Here is a 23,316-nt window from a genome sequence, read left to right as displayed (position 1 = left end):
CATTAATCAGAGGCCATGTCAGAACTGCAGAAATTCCCCAAAGACTTAGACCTCTCTGGGCCCCACTGGGTAATCCGAGCCAGAACATGCCTTGCCTCTGAGGATGTGGTGCTCAAGAAGTAATGAAATCCCTAGAATTTGCATAGAGAAAACTTGACAAATTAAAATGCATTTCTGCTTTTGATCTCATGCCTCCTCCCCAAGGAAGGTGAGAACAGTGCCTTTGTGCTTTCTGGTAAGTCCCCCTAATTTCCAGTGCCAGAGCCAAGTCCAGCCCTTGAGGTGGACACCCAGTGTGGTCTGTCCACTGTGACATGGCTGTCACAGGGACAGGCATCATGCAGAGGAATCAGCCTGGGCAAGCTTAGGTCCAGGAGGCATGAAAGTAAACTGAATTTTGTTCACCCATTTTGTGGGGCATTTGAAGAAACAGGAGCAGTCGCCTCAAATCCCTAGAAACTCCACTTAGAGCTGAGGCTTCTTGGGGGAACGCTCAACCTGCTGGGGCAGCTGTCTTGGCTCCAGGCTGGAACTTGAGCTTCTTCTGGAATCAAACTGTGTGGAATGTTTGAGAGCAGGGACAGAGAGATACCAGAATCTAATCCTTCATTATATCAGCTCTGGAGCCAGATGCTTGCCCTGCTGTTTATTAGCTAGTTATGAAATGGCCTTTTGCCTCAGTTTCCCATTCTGAAGTGGGAAATGTAAGTAGCTGCCTCAGTGAGTTGGTATCCAGGTTAAAGATGGCATGGAGGAGCCTGTGCGTACCAGTCCTGGTACACTGCATTTTTATTCATGGTGTAACGATTGATAGGCACGCAGCAAGGTGCGTGGACAGGGGGAGGCACGCCTGGGTGGGGAAGCCAGTCCTGGAGCAGGAGATGGGAGCTGGGCAGACAGGCCCATCTCTGTGGGGACAGGATGGACCCAGGCTGCTGTTGCCTCTTGTACCATTCTCTGCCCACTTCCTTTTCCATTTCAGCTGCTGCTTGGATACCCAGAAACCCTCTGTGTGTATTGTAAACTGAGCCAAAAAGGAGGAATCAGAAATTGCTCTCTTTTGAGTATTTTGAGGGATGGTGAAACCTTGTAGGAATGTGGCTCCAGGGACTGAGAAAACACCATATGTGGGAAAGCATTTCAAAGTGAGGAAAATAGCAAATGCAAGTTGGTCAGGATCTTGGAAAACTCCAAGCAGGGGAACCGGGCATGGGGGAAAGTGTACGAAGGGGGTTTACTGAGGTCTTTAACAGGTCTTTTTCCAATTATAGCCAAGAAGAGCCTGGGGAGTATGGTCTACTTCAGAGCCAGGACCTGTATTTTCTTTGGGAGAAGGAGGCAGCGTTGATTGGCTTCCAAACCAGGCTTGGCGGCGGCCCAGGCAGGCTCGCAGGCCCGTCCGAGCGTCTGGGGCAGGTCTCGATCGTAGTAGGCACTCGGTCAGTAAATAGCCGTGGAGACCCTGCGGGAGTGCAGCCCTGGGCTCGGCATCTGGCCTGTGTGCATGAAAAAGACACGCCAAGGTTCATTGCCCAGATGGGGGTCTCTGTAAACTACCGTGACCACGGCGGCAGGAGCATCTCAATTCCTCTGAATAGAAAAGTTCACTGAGGGCCTTGCCTGGGAGGAGCCGGCTCTTCTTTCCCTTTTCCACTCTCCCCTCTAGGGAACTATCCTCTGGTGCCTGCATGTGTGCATCCCAGCAGCTGTGCACAGCTCATTGTGCATAAGGGCTCTGCAGCACAGACAGTTCAGGTTCACGTTCAACTAGCGTTCCCAGTGCATCGCCCTGTGCTGGATACTCTGCTAAGTGCTTTCCGGTGGACTTGATTATTCACCCCTCCCAGTCACCGTGGTTATGCACAGGCCTCATGATTGCTGCTGAACTTACAGGCCCAGTGCCCTCTTTGCTGTCTAGCAGTCTGAACTTGAGCCATCCCCTGCACCCCTAACCCAGACCTCAGTTTCCCTATTTGTAAGCATGAGGAGGCTGTCTATGACCTTTCCAGCTACAGGCATCGGTGTCTGGGCTGGTTCTACTAGCAGTGTTCCGGGGCTTGCTCCCTATGAAAAAGCTAAAGACAGATTATCAAAGTGGGGCCCACTAGGAAGCTTGCAAATAATTGAGAAACACTTGCCAGGCTACAGATGATTTACTCCCACTACTTACTCCAAAGAATCATGCCAAGGTGTGGAATTTGATAAGGAACAAGACAGATCCAGAAACATGCTAAGGGGCACTTGGTAACTTTTTAGATCTATTGTTTGTTCCTGTGTCCGTCCCTTCCCCAACCCACCTCACCCTGATGGTCTCATTTCTTTGGGCTGTGTTTGTGTGCCTGGACCTGAGACTAGCAGATTTGTCTAAAAGAGGAGGCCTGAGCCTTGGAGCTCCCAGAGGCAGTGCAAACCCAGGTGGGGTAGTAGGAACAGCCACCTTCTCCCAGGGTCAAGCAGTAATACTCAATGTAGAGAATAGCAAGTAACTAATGATCAAGGATCTTTAGATACAAAAGACCTGTTCCTTTCAGACCATCCTACTCTCTCCCACTGCCCCATTCAGGCCCCTACTCCTTGGCCACCACCGCCCAAGAGAGAAATCAGGAAAGCAGGCCTTCTCGAGGGCCTTTGCATGTCCTGTTACCCTGGGTTCTCCCCAACAAATGGTGGGTGACTTCAGAGCTCCTGTCCGCAGCTCCGACTAGGACATCCTCCCAGGCGGCCCCCATGGGGATCTGCCACCTGACCAAAGGTGGATTTCTCCTCTTATCTTTAAACAGTTTCACCAAGATGGGGCATCTTAGTTCTGACAGCAGGGCAGACTTTGTGGGCCACCCACAGACTCCTACATTCCCAGGAGGACCCTGCACTTAAAAGGCACCCCCCACACAGGGTATATTGCTCTGCAGTTGCCATATTGAAATTGTTAAGAATTCAGCATTTGAGTGTTTTATAAGTCCAGTGGGATGACAGAGCCTGTACCTGGGGGCTTGGAGTGTTGGCTCAAACTCAGTCACACCTCATGTCACCCCCATGCCCGCCACCACCCCCCACCAGCCTCTACATAAGTTTTTCAAATTGTGTAGCTAGTTCTGCCTTCATCCACTCTTGTCTCTCAGACTCTGCCCAGACCTCCACCTTGTATTCAGTGTGGCATGGAGAGCCTTAAAGAAGAGAGCCTGTCGAGGAAACCATGTGATCGGGAAAGTCATACTTGCTCCCCTACCATCCACCATTGGAGAAAACACACTGCCAGAAAGCAGAGGGGCTGGTGGCTGCTGCTGTTGGAGAGCCTCATAGAAACGTCCGCTTCAGAGCAGGCACTGAAGAAGGGGGAGCGGGAGAGGTAGAAGTGCAGGGTGAGGGGAACAGCACATTCACGTGGCCTTACAGATGATTCTAGTAGCGACTGAGCAGTGAACACGCTGAGACTTGGTATGGGTGAGCCAACTATGATACGGGGTTGGGCCCGGGTGCAAGCAAGCCCTCCCTCTGCCTTGTGTGTCCCCCTCTTGAAGCTGCAGTTTAGGTTTTCCTCATACATCTCTTAAGTAGAGGGGTTGGGTTAGTATTTTTCTGCTTCTAAAACCCTTTGGGTCCCTGCTCAGACCAGTACCCATAATATGCATCCTCTTGCATCTCCAATCCATGGGCTTCTTCCATTATTCTTTTTGTTACTCATCCTTTTAATTACTAGCCTGGCCGTGGATTTTTATTCTACGTGGGAACACCCTGCTCCCCTCCACCTGCCTCCCCAATCAAGTGATCTCTTTCCCTATCTGCTCAGCAGTTGCTAGGCTTGGGGAGATTAAAAAGTTATTTTTAGGGCCTCCCCGGTGGCGCAGCGGTTGAGCACTGGGTTGCGAAGCTGCTCGCGGCCTCTGCGGCGCCGGTTCGATCCCCGGCTGCTCCCCGGCCACCGGAGGAGGGTCCCGCATGGCGCGCAGACCTCTCCTGCCCCCGCTGCTCCCCTCAGCAGTGTACTTCGTTCCTTCTGCCTGCTCTGCTCCCCGCTCTGGCTCTGGTGAATTCTCTCACCCTCCCGCGCTTCTGACAGTACCCAGTGCTTGTATAAAGAAATAAATCTTTAAAATAAATAAATAAATAAATAAGTTGATTTAAAAAAAAAAAAGTTATTTTTAGTAGACTATCTTACCTGGAATAAAAGTTTTAATGATAGTTAGATAAAGATTTTATTAGATAATCAAAATGAGGATTCAAACCCAGGAAGAGGGAGCAGTCCAACAGATTTTACTCCAATAGAACTGTTCCAACCATCACAAGTTTGAGTTTAGTTTATCTAGGTAGGAACAGTGAAGCACTGGTGTCAAAAATGTAATTATTCTTGACAGGGAGTTTCTGGTTCTAAGTTATTTTGACCTATGCGTATGTTAATTTTCACTATGTGCAGAGGAAGGCAAATGGTAGGTTTTTAACCACTTCCCTGATTTCTAAAGAAATGCACTATGGAAACACAAAGGCTGGGTACCTATCATTCAAATCTTCTTTATATGCTCCTTGGTTATTCGAGTTGGGGTAGGGGTGGGGGGGGTCCTTGAAAAGGCCGGGCTCCCTGCAGGCAGTATAGTTTTGCATAGTTGCTTCACAGACTTCAAGTTTATGCAGATGGCTTTGCTCTCTTGTCTGCTAGACCAGGGAGGGGGTCCTTCCCAGTACATTTAACAACATATTCAAATTCTCAGTCCCAAATTATTTTTCTGCAGCTCTATTCTATTTTTTTCTTATGAGTGGTGTTGGCCGAGGGGTAATTCTAGTTGCATGTTTGCCATACTTGTGTTTACTTTTCATTTCATTGGATTGAAGGAGGTGTCACTGATGGGCGGAAGGGGAGGGAGATTAGCTATCCTATGAGAACCATTTTCCTAGGATAATAGGGTCCCTGGGGCAACCTTAGGGGTTGGCAGCTGATCTAGAATCCTCTCAGCATTGACCTTGGAGGAGTCAGTTGTCCAGAAAGTGATTCCCATGGAAGGAAAGTGGTCTCCTTATCAGAGAGACAGGCGGGAACCAGGAGAAGGAAACTGGAACAAAGTGCCTGCAGCGTTGGCCTTTGGGGACAGAAGAACAGGACTCAGACAAGATGGGAAGAGGCTGCGTCTGAGTCCTGGGAGCCAGCGAGCACAGGCAGGCTCAGGCACAGCCCTCGGAAAGCAGGGCTGCGGCTGCATTTCTTGTGTCACCTTTGTTTATTTCCCTTCTACGATCCCCCTGGGTTTAGTAAAGTCTTTCTGAAAATACCAAAGGTGAACCAAGGGAAGGTTTTTTATTTTCCATGCTTATACAGAGCTTTAAAGAGGAAACGCTGTACCCCTGGGGGCCAGGGTGGCGGTAGCAATGGTAATTAAGGAATGGGTATCTCGGGGCAGGTGGCATGAAGCATGGTGTACAGTGGGGATCGCTAGTCAGCCACCCCTCCCCGCCGGGACAGGATGGAGAGTGCCAGCCTTCGGAAAATCTGGGCTTTGCTCTACTGAGGGAGAGACCAGCTATGAAGGTGTCTCGAGATCAGCACGATAATTCCACAAGGACTCAACAGAAACCCCGTGTTGAGCTTCTCCTATGGCAACCAAAGGAGAGCGTTGATGGGTTAAAATGCCGTCTAACCTGGGAGGTAACCGAATTAGAAATCGAGCTACTCAAAGAAACATTTTGTGATGCAACCTGCTCATGAACAAGCTCAACAGGGAAAAAAATGAATCGACGAGCAGTCTGGCCGCTCAGGACAAGGCCAGCCCATTCATTTGAGCCGGCGGCGGCTGCAGCTCCAGCTTCTGCACGTCGCTCTTCGGCTGGGCTGCGTCCTGTGAAGCGGGTCTCTGGGGAGCAGTTGGGCATCCTGGTGAAGCATGTCTATTGGCGAGCTGGGCAGAGCACCCTGAAACTCGGGCCCTGTCTCAGGTGGGCAGTGGCCTCTCACATGCATGGATAAAGGTAGGAGAACAGCTTCACCAGGGACTGCCTGGGCAGGGAGGAGCCGGTCTCTGTGGCCCCTACCCCAGCCTCAAGGTATTCCTTTGAAATTGCAATGGGGGGCAGTGGGGCCGTGTTTCTTGAGACAATTGCTAGGTGGTGGCTGCTGATAAAAGAAGGCAGCTGACCTGCATTCAGGTTGTTCAGGTTCCCTAATTTCCCTAATTTCCCTAATTTCCAAGGCGCAGTGGACTCTGGTCATTTCAGACACAAGTGATGTTTAAATCAGTAGCAGGTCGCTGTCCACACATAACGGGAGCTGCAGGGAGCAGGGGGACATCTGGTTCAGATGCAGTAGGTCCTGGAGACGCATCCTCCCCCTGCTTCTGCCTGCGGGGCTCTTTGTGACCTGGAAGAAGTCCTCAGAAGAGACCAGATCCTCTCATATATAGTTCCTTCTAGTATTGCTTGGTTGGTTTTGGTTTAAAAAATTATTTTTTCCCCTCTCTCTCACTTATTACCCCCTTACCCCCACCACACACACACACACACACACACACACACACACACAGCTCATTCCCTATCACCCAGCCACAATGCTGGAAGAAAGTTTGTTGGGTTGAAGGTATTTCTGGATTTGGGGGTTCCTTGGTCTTTGATGATGGCCATGAAAGAATTCAAAGCCAAGTCTAGGCAAAGTAAAGCAAAGAATGAAAATGCACCCAGGAAGAGGTCCAGGAAGGCAGAGTCCAGGGAGAACAACCTTGAGGAAAGATGGGGGACTCCTGGAGTGCAGGGGGTGCTCACTCTGTCCCTTTCTGGGCCTTACTGCTTAGGCACCCAGAGTGTTAATTTATCAATCTGTGCAGTAGTTTCCACTGTGCTCCCAGAGGATAGTTTATCAGCCCCAGGAGCAGGTTGGGTCGGGGGTCTGCCTTCACCCCTTTGCTCTGTTTCAGCTTTATGGGCCAACCTGTAAGTTGGGGTGGGAGTCTGCCTTCTCCCCATGAGGCATTTCTGGGCTATCCCTGGGCTTTGTGGGCTCTGGACATGTTTCCTGGGGTCCTGGGTTTGTTGGCCATTCAGGGCACTTGGACATCTAGGAGAGGTGCTTTCAAGATAAAGAGGCCTCGTATTAAGGCAGTATTTCCCAGGGTCAGGGGAGAGAGATCGGCTGCCCCATCTTGGGATGGCAAAGAGGAATGTGGTGTCTCCCAAGGTGGCATCTGCCCTCTCTTGCCCTCTCAGGGCACCCCGCCTCAGGTACCTAATCCGAGATAACAGAGACACAGCTGCCACGACCTCCTATTAACCCCTGTGCTTCCTTTCCAGATCTTACAGGTGAACAAGGTGATGTCCATCTTGTTTTATGTGATATTTCTCGCTTATCTCCGTGGCATCCAAGGTAACAACATGGATCAAAGGAGCTTGCCAGAAGACTCGCTAAATTCCCTGATCATTAAGCTGATCCAGGCAGATATTTTGAAAAACAAGCTCTCCAAGCAGGTGGTGGACGTTAAGGAAAACTACCAGAGCACCCTGCCCAAGGCGGAGCCCCCCCGGGAGCCGGAGCAGGGCGAGCCCGCCAAGTCGGAGTTCCAGCCCATGATCGCAATGGACACGGAGCAGCTGCGGCAGCACAGACGCTACAACTCCCCCCGGGTCTTGCTGAGCGACAGCACCCCCTTGGAGCCCCCACCCTTGTACCTCATGGAGGATTATGTGGGCAACCCCGTGGTGGCCAACAGAACCGCGCGGCGGAAGAGGTATGCGGAGCACAAGAGCCACCGGGGGGAGTATTCTGTGTGTGACAGCGAGAGCCTGTGGGTGACCGACAAGTCATCGGCCATCGACATTAGGGGACACCAGGTCACGGTGCTGGGGGAGATCAAAACCGGCAACTCTCCCGTCAAACAATATTTTTATGAGACGAGATGTAAAGAAGCCAGGCCTGTCAAAAACGGTTGCAGGGGGATTGACGATAAACACTGGAACTCTCAGTGCAAGACGTCCCAGACCTACGTCCGAGCACTGACGTCGGAAAACAACAAACTCGTGGGCTGGCGGTGGATACGGATAGACACTTCCTGCGTGTGTGCCTTGTCGAGAAAAATCGGAAGAACATGAATTGGCATCTCTCCCCATATATAAATTATTACTTTAAATTATATGATATGCATGTAGCATATAAATGTTTATATTGTTTTTATATATTATAAGTTGACCTTTATTTATTAAACTTCAGCAACCCTACAGTATATAAGCTTTTTTCTCAATAAAATCAGTGTGCTTGCCTCCCCTCAGGCCTCTGCCATCTGTTAAACCTCCTTCTGTGACCTGGCTCCCGGGGCCAATCTGTAAAATCTGTACACCAGTGTTTTGCATTCAGTATTGTCAAGGCCACGGCTTTCGTTTTAGTAAACTTGTTGAAATCAGATGATGTCAGAGTTGTGTGTAGACACAGTTCCGTCCCACTCTGGTATTCTTGATGTTGGATCCATGAATCAAAAGAACTGTTATCACCTCCATAGAAAATGATACCCAGTAGCGCTGAGCCCCACCCTTCATTCTGGCCAGCAAGTTCACTGTCAAGACCTTCCTGGCTTGCTCTGCTGTCTTGCCAATTAGAATGAGGATGTGCTCTGATGTCACCAGCTTGGAAGAATAACAACAAACCTGGCAATTTTAGTTTTGGAAGTTTCTTTTCAGCAAAAACTTGTTTGGGGTTTGGGATTGTGGAAGGGTTGGGTTGGTGTTTTTTTGTTGTTTTTTTTTTTCTTTTTTTTCTGGCTTTGGTTTCGTTTTGCTTTTTGTAAGTGGTTTTCATTCCCTAACTCACATAGGAAAAAAATGTTAAGTATGTATAAACAGAATGATCGTATGGTTACCCAGAAGTGAACTGAAATGGATCATGAATAATCGACACTCGGGAGATAATTTACCCATGAGACACCCTCTTGGCGCATGGCCGCCCCCTCATCTGGCCGCCCCCCCCCTTCGAGCAGCATGAGGGATGGGAACAAGCTTCTGTTTGGAGTCAGACCTGGGTTCAAGTGTCTGCTCCACCCTGGGACTTTGACAAGGTTTAGAAGACTCGGAGCTTGGGTTTCCAGGGGTCAGGAAGTCAGATGGGAATTTCTGTCCACTTTTCCAGGGCGCTTGAGGATTCAACTAAATCACCGCTGTAGACGTTTCTAGCACAGAGCAAAGCACGACAGCACTTTCCCTTCCTCTTCTTTCTTAGCCATCACTTTGAGATGGAAATGCTCAAGTGGAAGGGACCCCCCCATGCCTACTGCACCCCAGCGGGGGTCCACACAGCCAAGAGGTCATCGGTGATGGCCACGACTGCCCTCAGGCCTGAGTGGATCCAAGAGGCACCCTCCTCTCTCTGGTTTGTCGGTTCCCTAAAGGTGCTCATCTCCCATCTTGTGGGAGGGACGATCCCACTATGGGGCCCACCACTTTTCCCTGCACCCCTATCCTGAGTGTCCCTCGATTGCCCTGCCTTCAAGGCCTGTGTGTACTCTCTGAAGCAGCCTGCACCCCAGAGGTCTCTAACACATGCCTAACAGAATATGCGTCCTTATGTGACATGAACCTCTGGAAGCAGGCTCAGCAAATGGCCTGGCTTCAGTTACTAGCATCGTTACGCTGTGTTCGTTTCTGGATGCCTACAACATGAAGGCAGGAAGTGAGGGACCCCAGGCACACTGCGTGCTAGGCGCTGTCAGACACTGCACCATGAGCTGTCATGGATCCTTTGAGTAGCCAGTTTTACAGGGGGTGAAACAGGCTGGAGGGTAGAATCTGCCCATGGTCACTGAGCAGAGAAGTGGCGGAGATTGCAGTCCCTGTTTGATGTGGGCATGGTGTGGTCTCCCTTCTCCCTGTCCTTCCTGCACCCCTTCTTCACGGCAGCCTTGCATTTCAGAGTGAACACTGCATTCCTAGAGAAAGGAGGAGTGGAGCCCTCTGTAGGGACATCATTTGTAGCCTCACAGAGTCCACATCGAGGGCACAGTGAACGCTTTTGCAAGGTGATTGCTGGGAGGGTCTTAGGGCTGAGCCACGCCCAACTCTCAGGCTGGGCATCTCTCCTGTGTTCATTGCTCTTCTAGAACTTTTGTGCCAAATGGGTGGAGGGCCTGTCTAGAGGGCCGGGTAGCCTGGGGAGATGATCTTGGATGACAGAGACCCCAGACCCCAGCCTGGGAAGGCACAGTCTCTAACCAGCAGGGCCAAGTCCTGAGCGCAGCCTCGAATGGAAGGAATTTGTCTGCATGTGAACAACAAGGGAGCGACTTGCCTCTGGGGTAAGTACGACACTGGGAAAGTTCATCTTAGGCAGGAGCATGGAGGATGGCTGGTGTCTGGCTCCTGGGAAACACCACACTCTTATCCTCGCTTCTTGCTTCATTTCTTGGAGTATCATCGAATGGGTGTGTTGCAGCATGAAGAACTTGAGAGAAGACAGGTGCAGGCCCCACTTTTCCCCCTAGTATCTGCATGACCTTGGATAACTCAATGAGGGGGCCTTTGAGCAACACAGGATTCTATTGCAGAGAGGGCAGTGTGCAGACGGGGCGTCCTCACCTCCTTTATGAATGTCATGGGGAGCAGCCATGTTGGCTATCGGTGGGGACCTCTGTCTACTCTTCAGACTAAGTTTCCCCTATTTACAAGCTGTGTAAATGCGAACAAGTCACTTACCCTCTCTGATCCCGTTGCTTTGCCTATAAAATGAAGATTGTGCCTGCTTCATGATGCAATGTAACAAAACTATCCAGATCCTGGCACATGAAAGGCCCTTTCAGTATTACTGATGATGATGATGATGATTAGCTTTGGGGCAATTTGCTGGAGTCCTAATTCTAGAATACTGGTAGGAATTTCCAAGCTCCACAGTGCTAGGATTAGTGCTAATTGAAGTGTATCAGTCACCCATCCACGGAAGGCCGACCCCAGGGTGACGCTTGTCCAGTTCCCTTTTATGGGTCTCTAACCAAACCCAGTCTTACTGACAAGCCTGTAACCTTTCCTCTTCAACATGCCAAGGAAGGTATTTCTAATCCTTCTAAGCAGAACTATTAGAAACCCACCTGATTTTCTGAAAAATGTGTGTTTGTTCCTTCTTTTAAATTTATGGGACAGATTTGCCTTCTCTCTCTCTCTTTCTCTCTCTCTCTCTCTGCCCTCCTACCCCCCCTACAATGCTCTCCCCAATTGGTATTTTAAAATTTCACACTTTTGGGGAATTATTTCTTGTTCCCTATCGCATGTGTGTTTCTGTGTGATTTTTCCTTCATGCAACCAATGCAAAAACCCTCCACAGAGCCTTAGAAAAGCCACCCAAATTTATGTTACCAGCTTTGAACATGTGTTCAGCACTAGAATCTGTGCTTTTGGCTCACAACTACCCAGAGCTCTGGCTCCACCGGGAAGACGGTGCCCAGGCCGCGAGCTCCACTAGTCCTGGCTGTGCAGGACACATACTGGGCCCTCCCCCAAGCCGGCTTGGCTTCTTCGGCCTGGCCAGCCTCAGCAAGGGCACCTGAAGTCTGAAGGGCAGCTGAGGATCTTCAACACCCACCCCATCCCTGGCAACCCCGTCTGCCCAACCAGGAAGAGCAAGAGCCACAGACTGATTGTCTCAGCTGGAACCTCCCCCACTTAACCCTCTTCCTCAAAGTCCCCCTCAAAGCAGAGAAGCCCCCCAATCCCTGATGCTGCCTTCTCAAGCTACAGTGGGTGAGAGTAGACTTCTCAAAAGACACGTGTTTTGCAGCATGATGTAATGCAGGCACGTCAGTGTTGTCCCTGAGTTTGCGGGTTGGTTCCAGACCTAGATGGGCCGGGTAGGAAAGAGAAGGACAGACACAGTCTGAGCCTGTGGGGTGCCTCCTTCAATCCTCCGCCTGCATTTGGTTAGAGGGTGGGAAGGCCAATGCAGCCAGCACAGATGTGCCTGTGGTGGAAGCCAGGGGTGGAAGGAGCCAGGAGGTAGAGAGAGGATGGCTCAAAGATATCAAAAGCCTTTTCTAGAAGCTGTTTGCTGCTGAGTTTGGCTGAGTAGAATTGTTGCAGCTTTCAGTAATGACATTGCCCGCCCAGTTACAGAAGTTTATGGGGGATTGTGACACACAGCTTGAGGAAGATGGCCTTGCACATGGAGATGGGTGAAGGGGGGCTGGGCATGCGTGCGTTTGCACATGCATGAGTGTGTGTGTGTATGTGTGAAGATGCTTTGATATCCTAACCATTGATATATTGCATTTTTTTAAGGAAAGGTAATGCTTGAAAATAATGCTCCGGAACACAAGGTTAACCTTTAGGAGACAGAGCTGGGAGGCAGCTGGGGAGCATATGGGAAGTGAACATTCTTAGGGTAAGAAAGCAGGCTGCTCAGGCTGAGGATTTACAGATAGAAAAGGCATCAGGCCGACACCACCAGCCAAAACAAGAACTTGGAGCTGCAGGCCTTTTGATTTGGTAGGAAGCTTTGAAGTTGGCATGGGGTGGTGGAAGATAAAGATCAGACCAAAGCATATATGATAATAATGTACTAATAATAATGATTATCACTTATTGGCCACTTCCTCCACAGAAGGGACTATGTATACCCTGATAGTTGTAATTTTTTTGTGTGCAGTTGAAGACACTGGTCAAGAAAGTTAAGTAATTTGCTCAATGTCATACAGCTGGTGAGGGGTCCTGCCTGTCTGGGGGCCCGGACATGTGTTTTGGAAGCACATGCTCTTCACTGCATGAGTAAGACATTAATGGAGAAGATGCAGAAGGTTTCAGGGGAACTTGACCGCTGACCATCAACAGGGTTGAACATGCCCTTGCACATGGGGAGAGATGAGGGTCAGCACAGCAGGGATTCCCACCATTTGATTCACCTGTGGGAGCTGCCAGATCATCAGTATCACTGGCTCATGCCGCAGGGAATTTCAGCCTTGGCTCAGGCAGAAAGGATTTTCCTTTCCCCACCCAGTACTTCAGTCACTGAATTGGGGAGAGGTGGATGTAGCTTCTCCCTGAAGCCACCGATCAGCACAACTATTATATCCCTTGGGGCAGAAATTTCTAATTTGGACAGAAATTTCCATCCTCCCTTTCAAGTCATGTATCTATTATTCATTTAATTCATTTTGTTTTAATTTGTTGAATGCCTACTAGATGGCAGGTACCTTGCTCAACTGTTTAGACTCAGCATATTTGATATTACTCTTTCTGGAAGAACAAAAGTAAAAAGGATGGGATCAGAGGGTAGAACAGCTTAGAGTGGCCTTGATAACTTCCACATCTGATTTGTCAGCACCTCTTCATAGGAGCTTGTTCTGGTTTCAAACAGTTTTAATTAGCTGATTGAAATCCACGCCCTAGGGCCTCCCCTGGTGGCGCAGCAGTTGAGTGCTGGGCTGCAAAGCTGCCCGTAGCCTCTGCAGCGCTGGTTCGATCCCCGGCTGCCAGGCGAGGGTCCCACGTGGCACGCAGACCTCCCAGTGCTTGTATAAATAAATCCTAAAAGAAAAAGAAATCCACGCCCTATGTTGAAGCCAAATCTGCAGACAAAATAGTTGTAATTAGAGGGCCTCCCCCGGTGGCTCAGGCGGTTGAGCACAGCGCTGTGAAGCTGTCGGCAGCTTCTGCAGCGTGAGTTTGATCTCGGTTGGCCGGGGAGGGTCCCCTGTGGCACGGCAGACCTCTCCTGTCTCGCCCGCTGCTCCCCTCAGCAGTGTATTTGAATCGTCTGCCTGTTCTGGTGACTCCTCTCACCCTCCTGCACATCTGGCCTGTACCCCAGTGCTTGTATAAAATAAATAAATAAATCTTAAAAATATAGTTGTAATTCGACTGTCAATCAAAGAGTTACAGGAACCCAGCAAATGAGCAACTAAATGCTGCTTGGGAATAATTCAGGGAAGACTTCCTGCGGAGATGATTTCAGAGCTGGTGCTTAAGGATGAGTAGGAGTTTGGTGGAAAAGGAAAGACTGGACAGAGCAAAGGGCAGAATAGTCAAAAGGTTTGACATGTTTAGTGACAGTAAAATATTTGGTGTGATGAGAATTTTTCAATGGAAGGAAGCTAAAAACAGAAGTTGGGAATAATTCAAGATCATATGCAAAGGACTATAAAGTTTGGGTTTGATTATTGGCGTGTTCCCAATTTTAGCATCAGAATCACCTGGCGTGCTTGTTAAAACTGATTGCTGATCGCCAACACCTGAGTTTCTGGTCCACTGGGCTTAGGTCCTAGAGATGTTGTCTACTCTTGGATAATCACTGGTTTACTACATAATGAGGAGTCAACAAGAGTTTTTTCAGCTATTTTTTATTAAAAGAAGATAATTTTGGTGGCCTAATAATGGATGGCAAGAGTAGAGACCATCTGGTGGGGTGAGACCTGGGAGATCAGCAGTAAATAAAACAAGGGAGGTTTTGACCAAGGAGAAGGCAGTGGGAGGAGGGAGAAACAGACCTGGAGGAGCACTTCTGATATAACCAATAATATTTGGTAACCAATTGGCTGTGGAAGGAAAAAGGACAGCATTAAGGAAGGAGACCACTACATTCTCAAGGCATAGTGGTCCTAAATTGAATTCAAGAAGGAAGTGAGATGAGTGGATTTGAAGACAAGAATGACTGAAAGTGAGTTCAAGGCACCCACGGACATCGAGATAGAGGTGGCAAGATAAAGGTGTGCTAAAGTGATAAAAGAACAACTCTCACTTATTTGGAAATAATCCAGTGTCCGTAAGCCCCTTCATTTATGGGTGAGTTTAGTCAAAGTTGAGTTAGTGGGAGTTAAAATGAGTGGAAGGTCATCAGCAAAACACTTGTGGCATCTGCGCACCCTGTAGGGATCTGGGATCAGAGCCCATGGAAGGCGTATTCCACCCACTGGAAGCTAGGTGTCAGGTCATGATGAGCAGAAGGGAATGGCTGTGCTAAGGGCCTGGGCATCTGAATCCACACTTGTGCCTCGCTGTGAGCTTGAGGATGCAACCATAAGATGTGGCAGGTTATGTATTTTTTTAAAGATTTATTTATTTATACAAGAACTGGGGTACAGGCCAGAGGCATGGGGGCGGGGAATAAGAGAATTCACCAGAGACAGAGTGGGGAGCAAAACAGGCAGATCTACTGAAATACACTGCTGAGGGGAGCAGCAGGCGAGGCAGGAGAGGTCTGCTGCGCCATGTGGGTTGCTCCCTGGCCAGTTGGGGATCGAACCGGTGCTGCAGAGGCTGCAAACAGCTTCATAATGCTGCGCTCAACCCGCTGCACCACTGGGGAGGCCCGTGCCAGCTTATATTCTAAATTAAAAAAGAATCTGCTCAAAAAGGGACTTACTGTAATTCTATTTTCTGGACTAGTGCCTTTCCCACTTGCTACCTTGGTTCCATGAGAGCCTTTTGGGCAATCAGGAAAATAAAAGATTTCTCTCTCTTAGGTAAATTAGAGGAACCCAACACCACCTGCCATGGAGCTTTAAAGATGCGCCATTGCTATTCTCTCTGCCTCAATTGTTCTTCCTTTTTCCCGGGCGTTCTTCTTCCTAATTCTGCTCAGTCTAAAGATCTCAGTCTATAGCGTTCTTTCCCTAGGGGATCCTTTCCTGCACTTCCCTGATATGTGCTTTTCACATAGCACTTAGTATTTTTTTTCATGTCAAAACCACAACTGAGGGCCTCCCCAGTGGCGCAGCGGGTTGAGCACCGCGCTGCGAAGCTGTCCACGGCCTCTGCAGCACAGGTTCGATTCCCCGCCGGCCAGGGAGAACCCCACATGGCGCAACAGAGCTCTCCTGCCTCGCCCGCTGCTCCCCTCAGCAGTGTATTTCAGTCGTCTGCCTGTTCTGCTCCTTGCTCTGTCTCTGGTGAATCTTCCCACCCTCCCTCGCCTCTGGCCTGTACCCCAATTCTTGTATAAAATAAATAAATAAATCTTAAAAAAAAAAAACCACACAACTGAAATGAGAGCTCTAGGTGATTTGTTTGATGTCAACCCATTTATTGGTACTCTCCATAGACAGTTATCATGCGTTTTTTTCCCCTTTGAAACTCATCTGTATTTTATTTTATTTTATATATTTTTATATTACTTTTCATTTTTGCACAATGTATGCATTTTCATCTTGGTTATATTCCCCATACAATTCCCACCACCCTTGTTTTGACCGTAATCCCTCCTACCCCACCCCCCGCCCCCATAGATTGGAAACAACCCAAAATAGATAACTGGATCAAGAAGATGTGGTACATATACATAATGGAATATTACTCAGCAATCAAAAAAGACAAACTCATGCAATTTGCAGCAACATGGATAGAGCTGGAAGGGATCATGCTCAGCGAAATCAGCCAGAAAGAAAAAGAAAAATACCAGATGGTCTCACTCATGGTTATCATGCCTTTAATGAGAACTGAATCCCAAAGACTGGGCCTTAAGTCTTCAGTGACCACTGAATCAATGTATGTTGTACAACTGAATGAGTGAATCCCCTTAATAAACTAGAGCATTAATGGGAAGGAGGATTTGGGTCAAATCTAAAGGAGAATGGATCTCCAGTATGGAAAGTTGTATTTCTCTTTAGCTTTTTTTGGATATCTGATGAATTAGGACACTATACCTTGAGAGCAAAAGCTCAGCCATGGAGAATGACAATGTCCTTTTCCAAATAGTTGAGCCTCTAGTAGCCCATTGGTGAAATGTCAGGAAGAGGATTCGATCAGAAGACAACAACTTTCAAACATAAGAAAAAGAAGGCAAAGCACAAGATCATGAAGTCGGGTTCTGTTTGTGTTTCTTAGACAAAGAACGTCATGTATTGGTTGAACAGTTACTCACCCATTCAAACATGTTTTTATTCAACAAATTCTTACGGACCTGCTCTGCGTCAGCTTCCTAGTATAAGACAGATGGGCAGATGAGAGTTACACTTGAGTGGAGCTGCCCATTTAGAGGGTGTGACAAGAAAGAAAAAAGAAAGAGGCAAATCTGTCCATAAAATCATTTTAGGTCATGGTAACACTTAGAAACAAAGCAGTTCAAGAAGAGGGAGTGGCAGGGAGCAGCTCGGGGCAGAGGGTGGTGGTGTTAAATTTATCTGTTCTTCCGCCCGCTGCTCCCCTCAGTAGTGTACTTCGGTCCTTCTGCCTGTTCTGCTCCCTGCTCTGGCTCTGGTGAATTCTCTCACCCTCCTGCGCTTCTGACTGTACCCAGTGCATGTGTAAACAAAACAAACAAACAAACAAACAAATAAATAAATAAACATGCCTTTATAAAATTAAAAAAAATTTATCTGTTCTTGTGATTAAAATGCTTTGCTGCTATGAAACTTAAGACATGAATGTCAGTATGCCTAAGGGAAGTCAAATGCCTCTTCCTTTGCTCTGAGCGATGAATGGCCCTAATTAAAACATAAACAATTGGGTCTCCCCGGTGGTGCAGTGGATTGAGCACAGCGCTGTGAAGCTGTCTGCAGCTTTTGCAGTGCAGGTTCGATTCCTGGCTGACCAGGGAGAAACCCACATGGCGCAGCAGACCTCTCCTGTCTCACCCACTGCTCCCCTCAGCAGTGTATTTCAGTCAGTCTGCCTGTTCTGCTCCCCACTCTGTCTCTGGTGAATTCTCTCACCCTCCCGTGCCTCTGATCTGTACTCCAGTTCTTGTAAAAATAGGTGAATCTTTAAAAAAAAAAAAAAAAACATAAAATCTTTAACCAAAAATCAAAAGCCAAGCTTTGGTGACAGACATGCAATGGGCTTCCAATTCAGTCATCTGGCCATGCTTCAGCTCTGGGTGAAGGTTTTTATCTGAGACCTTTTCCCCCAGATGGCCTTCAGACTTGCCTCCCTCCAAGGGATATTCTCTCTGTCAAACCCTTTCAGTTCCAGAGAAACTAGACTCAGTCAGGCCTCCTGCTCCCAGAAGCTGAGAGGGCTGGGGTGGGGGGCAAGTCAGTGGGCAGGGTCTCTCCCCCAGAAATTCCTGAACTGTGTGGTTCCTGCTGTGAGAGACCCAGCAAAGCAGATGAGACAGATGTGAGCATCCTGGGAGCTGACCCAGCTTATGTTAGGAATAGAAATCTGAAATTGTACAGAAGGAAAGAAAAGTTGGGGGGTTTCTGAGTAGCTTCAGGAAGGCTTCCCATTCCAACCTGTTAAGGCTTCAGAGAGTTTAGGCAACTCAGCCAAGGACACACAGTGCTACGTGGGGCAGAGCAGGGGTAGGAATGAGATCCTGTAGCACGTGGTCCAGAGCACCATCCATCTCTCCCCACGACCTCTCCTGGGCACCTTCTCCACCAAACCCCACAGGAAGCTACATGACATAAGGGTGTGAGCTCTTCAACACAGCCAGGGAAGCACTTCCATGGGGCCCTGCAGTCTCCAGCCAGCAAGTGTTTCGCTGTTTCCAGGGATGTCTCAGAGACCGGTTTTCTATATGGAATCTTCAATCTATGGCTGCCTGACTCTGCAGAGGTGCCCCCTCCGATCTGCTCTGTGGGGTGTTATCTCAAACCCCAGAGACAGATCTGAGCTCCTATCCTAACATTAAAATAAGTGAACTTGAGCAAGGTGCCTGATTTTGTGCAGCCTTGAGTTTCCTATAAACTGGAGATGGTGCTATACCTCTCGGGGTCGTGGGGCAAGTGACTGGGACCAGTAGGCAACTGGTAGCTGGAGTGGGGTCCTAGCACCTTGGCTGGGCCTTCCTCAAGTATTAGAGAATAGAAAACTCCTGAGGACACCAGGAGAGGGCAAGAGAGTGGGAGATTCCAGGGAGGCTTGGCACGGCAGCTCTTGCTAACTCTATAGCGACATTTGCTATTAAACAACTAGCCCAGCTACCAGCACCTTCCAGTATGACTGCCACTCTGCCCACCTCACAAGGATGCTGTTGGGATAGAAGGCATTTACCACCATATTTGGCATCTAGACAGTTCTCAGTAACACTGTGTCTCCCCCCAACAGAAGGGATCTCTGCCTGCTGGCCCCCAGAGGAGGAAATCCAAGTGACTACCCCCACCTCCCCTCCACTGCATGAACACACCCTCTTGCATCTCAGCACCCCTCTCACTTCTTGCAGAGCATCTCTTTTCCTTACCTGAATCCCTCATGCTACAGCTCAAAGCAGTTCTTCTAGTGCTTTTGATTTTTAAGTCCAGACCAAATATGGAAGCTTTGTATCCTTGCAAAAATGCCCCAGACTCTGACAGCAGAGTCCCACTTGGATGGGGATGGAAATCGAAAGCAGAGGCTTTGCAGCAGGTTCTTTGCAGCATCTGTGGGCCCTGCCCCTTGGCCTTTGGCAGACAGTGGGTCTGCCAGTGCTCAGGCCACACAGTGCAAGTCCATGGGAGGCCACTGTGTGCTGGATACTGGTTAAGAACGGGTGAGCTGATTGCCACAATCAATTGCTGATTGTCCAGAGACTCCTCCAGGACAGCACGAGGCGGGAGAGGCACCATCTAGACAAGCCAGAGCCAGTGTATCCATCATAAGCCCCACACGGGCACCCTAAGATCCTGCTCCCACCACAGGACTTCAGATGAGAGCTCTGTCTTCCCTAGCAGCTCAGGGCCAGACCCCCGCCCTGGGGATGCAGATGGCAGCACAATGCCTGGCGAGAGAGACACAGATAGTCATGACGAAATCACAGATAGTCATGATGAAATCACAACTGTGATCAAGGTTTCCACAGCATTCATGACAATCTGCACAGATAAGGGGCTCTTTACCACAAGTCAACAAATTTGTTTATGACACTGGCACATCAAGAAAGAGGATCACAAGGAGCAGATCACAGAGGGCCCCATGCCATGTCCAGGAGCTTGGGCCTAATCCTGCAGAAAAGGGGCCGCCTGTGTCCTATGAGAGTTAAGCAGAATGATCTTCAGTAGGTAGGTCAGCGAGGGCCCAGGCTTCTCATCTGCCAAAAGGGCTCTGAGTTTCATCTCTCCACCCCAGATTCCCCCTGCACTGGCTGCTCCATCATGGCCTTGCAGACCTGGCGCCCCCAGAATGGGAGGAGCAGATGCCGCACATGGTGGCCCCAGACGATGTCCTGGAGTGCTCTGTTATATTCTCTCTGTAGGATCAAAGTGCTCAAAGCCATGTTGAAGGGAAAGACCTGGAGGGGCGTCCTGGCAGGCTGAAAGCCAGGTTTTTGGAGCTGGTGGCTGCGAGGTCAGCATGCACGGGGCCACTTCACCGTTCATGCCCTCTTTGGGGTTTGACCCATTGTTTGGTGTCACCTGAGAATTCCCTGGCCCTGGGTGGGGGGAGAGGGTCTGCTCTGGTGTCAAGCAGCTGCAAGTCCAGATACTGGGGCTCAGTCCTGAATTAAGGGCGCTGTCTCCATCACTGCTTCTCCCGCCAGGCTTCCTCTCCAGCTTCCTCTCCAGCTTCCTCCCACATCTTGCTCCTGTCTGCGAGACTGTCAGGCCCACAGAGTTGGCTCCTCAGCATTGGTCTCACAGTCTTGCTCAGCCTCTGGAGTGCACAGGCCCTGTTCCAGCCCAGAGACCCACCTTCTCCCCCACAGGTGCGAGGCTGCCGCTGCCCAGGAGGCAGACCCTGCTGACTCGTGGGTGCCTTGTGTGTGTGGTGCCACTGATCAACCAAGGCAGGGTGTCACCCCAGCCTGCAGGAGCTCCCCAGGAGGGCTGCCTTTACTTTCTCCTTACCTGGTCTTTGAAAGGAGCTGACGTGAGTTTTCATCAGCTCCACGGGAGAGTCCTCAGGACCTTACATCATCTGGGCCCTAAGCTCCCTGGCCAGACACTGGAGCTCATTGACAGGGAGCCCAGCCCTTTTTCTGGCTACTTCTCTGTCTCTCTCTTCACTAAGAAAGCCCCACTGCCCCTCTCCTATTGCTCACACCCACCTAGTACATGCCCACCTCCAAGCATTGGCATAGGTTGAACTTTTCTCCGTGCCAACCCCCCACAATCCATCCCTGACCATAACCATCATGCAGCAGTCTCTCCCGACTCAAAAGTGATGCCAGGGAAGAAGAAGACATAGCACCTATGTGAAGCCCTGATGCTGGGGTTGCTGCCCCCGCTCCCTTGGGCAGATGAGGATGCCTTGCCCAGGAAGAGTCAGTGGCACACCCACACCACAGCTGGTAAAGGGGAGAACTCACACTCAAACCCATGGGCTGCAAGCCCAGAGGGGACGCCTCAGAGTGCCCTCCACATGCAGCTGTCTTCCTGTGACACAGGAGGACAGGGAAGTCCTGGGTTACTCACTCAGCACTCACTGACTCACCTGCGTCCATGTCCGGGCACACATTCCTCCTCCTTGCAGCCATGCTCATTCTCCACTGCTCTCCAGGGACGACCCCAGGCAGCCTCGAGGGTGAAAACAGCCGTCCCAGATGCTGTGTCCTTCCTGCTTCCGGACTGGTGGCAGCATCTGAAGGTTGGTGCAAAAGGCAAATGAAGGGTCCCTTTACTCATAAATGATTAAAAATTTCTAAATACCGATGGGGAAATAATAAATTCCAAGCTCAGAGACCTCCACCTTGCAGAGCTCCATGTGGCCACCCTGGTACACAATGGTGAAGGCTGTCAGGCTCCTGCTGGGCCTCCAGAGCACCTCTGTCTCACCCACTTCACTCAGGATCCCCAGACATTGAGGTAGCAGCACCCTGGTCATCTTCACCGAAGCCCAAGAGGGAGCAGCACCTGCTGTACATGGAAACCAGAGGCCCCAGTGCTGTTTGTTGAAGTGGAAGGACTTCCTGGATGCGAGAGGTTGCAAACTTCAGAACATGTGATGCTGTGAACAAAAGAGACACCATATGCCTAGGTCCAGATTTTCTGGTGCTTGGAACTTTAAAAATATATATATGTGTATGCAGATCCTTCTTTAGAAACAAGACAAGATTGAGGACTGTCATGGGCTTAATTGTGTCCCCCCCAAATTAGGTGTTGAAGTCCTGGTGCCCTCAGTGCCTCCAAAAGTGAGTGGATTTGGAGATAGGGCCTTTAAGGTGTAATTAAGTCAAAATGAAGTCATTAGGATAGATCACCCGATCCGATCAGTGTACTAGTGAAAGAAGACAATGAGGACACAGACACACAAGAAGGGAGATGCAGGCAGTGAACACACAGGGAAGAAGGAGTCTTCTGTCTGCAAACCAAGGAGAAAAGCCTGGAGGAGACCCTTTCCGCCTGGCCCTGAGAAGCAGTCAGCCCTGCCCACACCTTCACCTTGGATGTCTTTATTTTTTAAGATTTATTTATTTATGCATACAAGAGCTGGGGTACAGGCCAGAGGTGTGGTGGGTGAGAGGATTCACCAGAGACAGAGTGGGGAACAGAACAGGCAGACTGACTGAAATGCAATGCTGAGGGGAGCAGTGGGCAAGCCAGGAGAGGTCTGCTGCGCCATGTGGATTGCTCCCTGGCCGGGGATCGAACTCATGCTGCAGAGGCTGCTGACAGCTTCATAGTGCCACGTCTTAATCTCGACCTTGGAGTTCAAACCTGTGAAAGAGTAACACTATATGTTCCCTATGTTCAAGTCCCCCATCTGTGGTACAGAAAATTAACACAGGTATTTAAAGGAGAGAAATAAATCACCACAAATTACAAATGTTAAAGAATGACAAGTACCATGAAAATTCAGAAAATAGAGCAAAGTAACCTATCACTAATCCAATATATTTTGCCTGCATAGTCTTTATATCTAAAAATAGTTTTATATGTACTTTTCTACAGAGAGAACAGAAGGGTGAGTTAGCTTCTCTTCTAACATGGTTAAAACAAATTTTGGTTTTTAATATGGATATTTCAGAAAAGTTTCTTTCAAGTTCACAACTTATCCTGAGTAATGACGTGTATTTTCAGAATTGTTAACCGAAGCTGGGGAAACCTCTAGTAAGTTTCTTTCACACATCAGCTCATCAGCTTGAGAATATCAGGACAGTTCCAGTGTTTTAATGCAGTGATTAAACACTTTGAATTGCCAACACTCATTCAATCTGTCGTCAACATCCCCACTGTCGCATTATGTTGTCTTTGTGGGTGATAGTAGTCGTGTTGAATCAGCAAAAGAAGCAAAATCATTTTTTCCTGATGTGAACATATAATTTATCCCATTTCCTTCAGTGGGATGAGAGAGTAATCCAAGAGCCTGCTAGTAGCTTCCCCTGGAAATGGGTCATTGCTATTAGTCTCATATCTCTTCCTTAAGGAATGAATACTTGTAGCAAGATCTGATTGTTTTTACAATCTGTTTCTTTTTTCTTTTTTTTTTTTAAGATTTATTTATTTATACAAGAATCAGGGTACAGGCCAGATGTGCAAGAGGGTGAGAGGATTCACCAGAGACAGAGTGGGGAACAGAATAAGCAGC

At 49.0% G+C, this 23,316-nt stretch overlaps 1 protein-coding gene across 1 annotated transcript in view; it reads left to right on the top strand.

The window, feature by feature from the left end:
* NTF3 (neurotrophin 3) overlaps window positions 1-8,058 on the top strand; it is a gene marked incomplete at both ends in the record, with an annotated part of 66,802 nt that extends 58,744 nt beyond the window's left edge. Inside the window, one exon of the mRNA XM_084255247.1 lies at window positions 7,264-8,058. Within this exon, the coding sequence (XP_084111373.1) occupies window positions 7,264-8,058 (795 nt within the window). The remainder of the gene's footprint in view (window positions 1-7,263) is intronic.
* Between the last annotated feature and the right edge of the window lie 15,258 nt (window positions 8,059-23,316).

Source organism: Talpa europaea, assembly GCF_964194135.1.
Source record: "Talpa europaea genome assembly, chromosome: 15".
NCBI classification, from domain to species: Eukaryota; Metazoa; Chordata; class Mammalia; order Eulipotyphla; family Talpidae; genus Talpa; species Talpa europaea.
The sequence above is the reverse complement of the archived record's forward strand: the minus strand, read 5'-3'. Positions and strand labels throughout refer to the sequence as shown.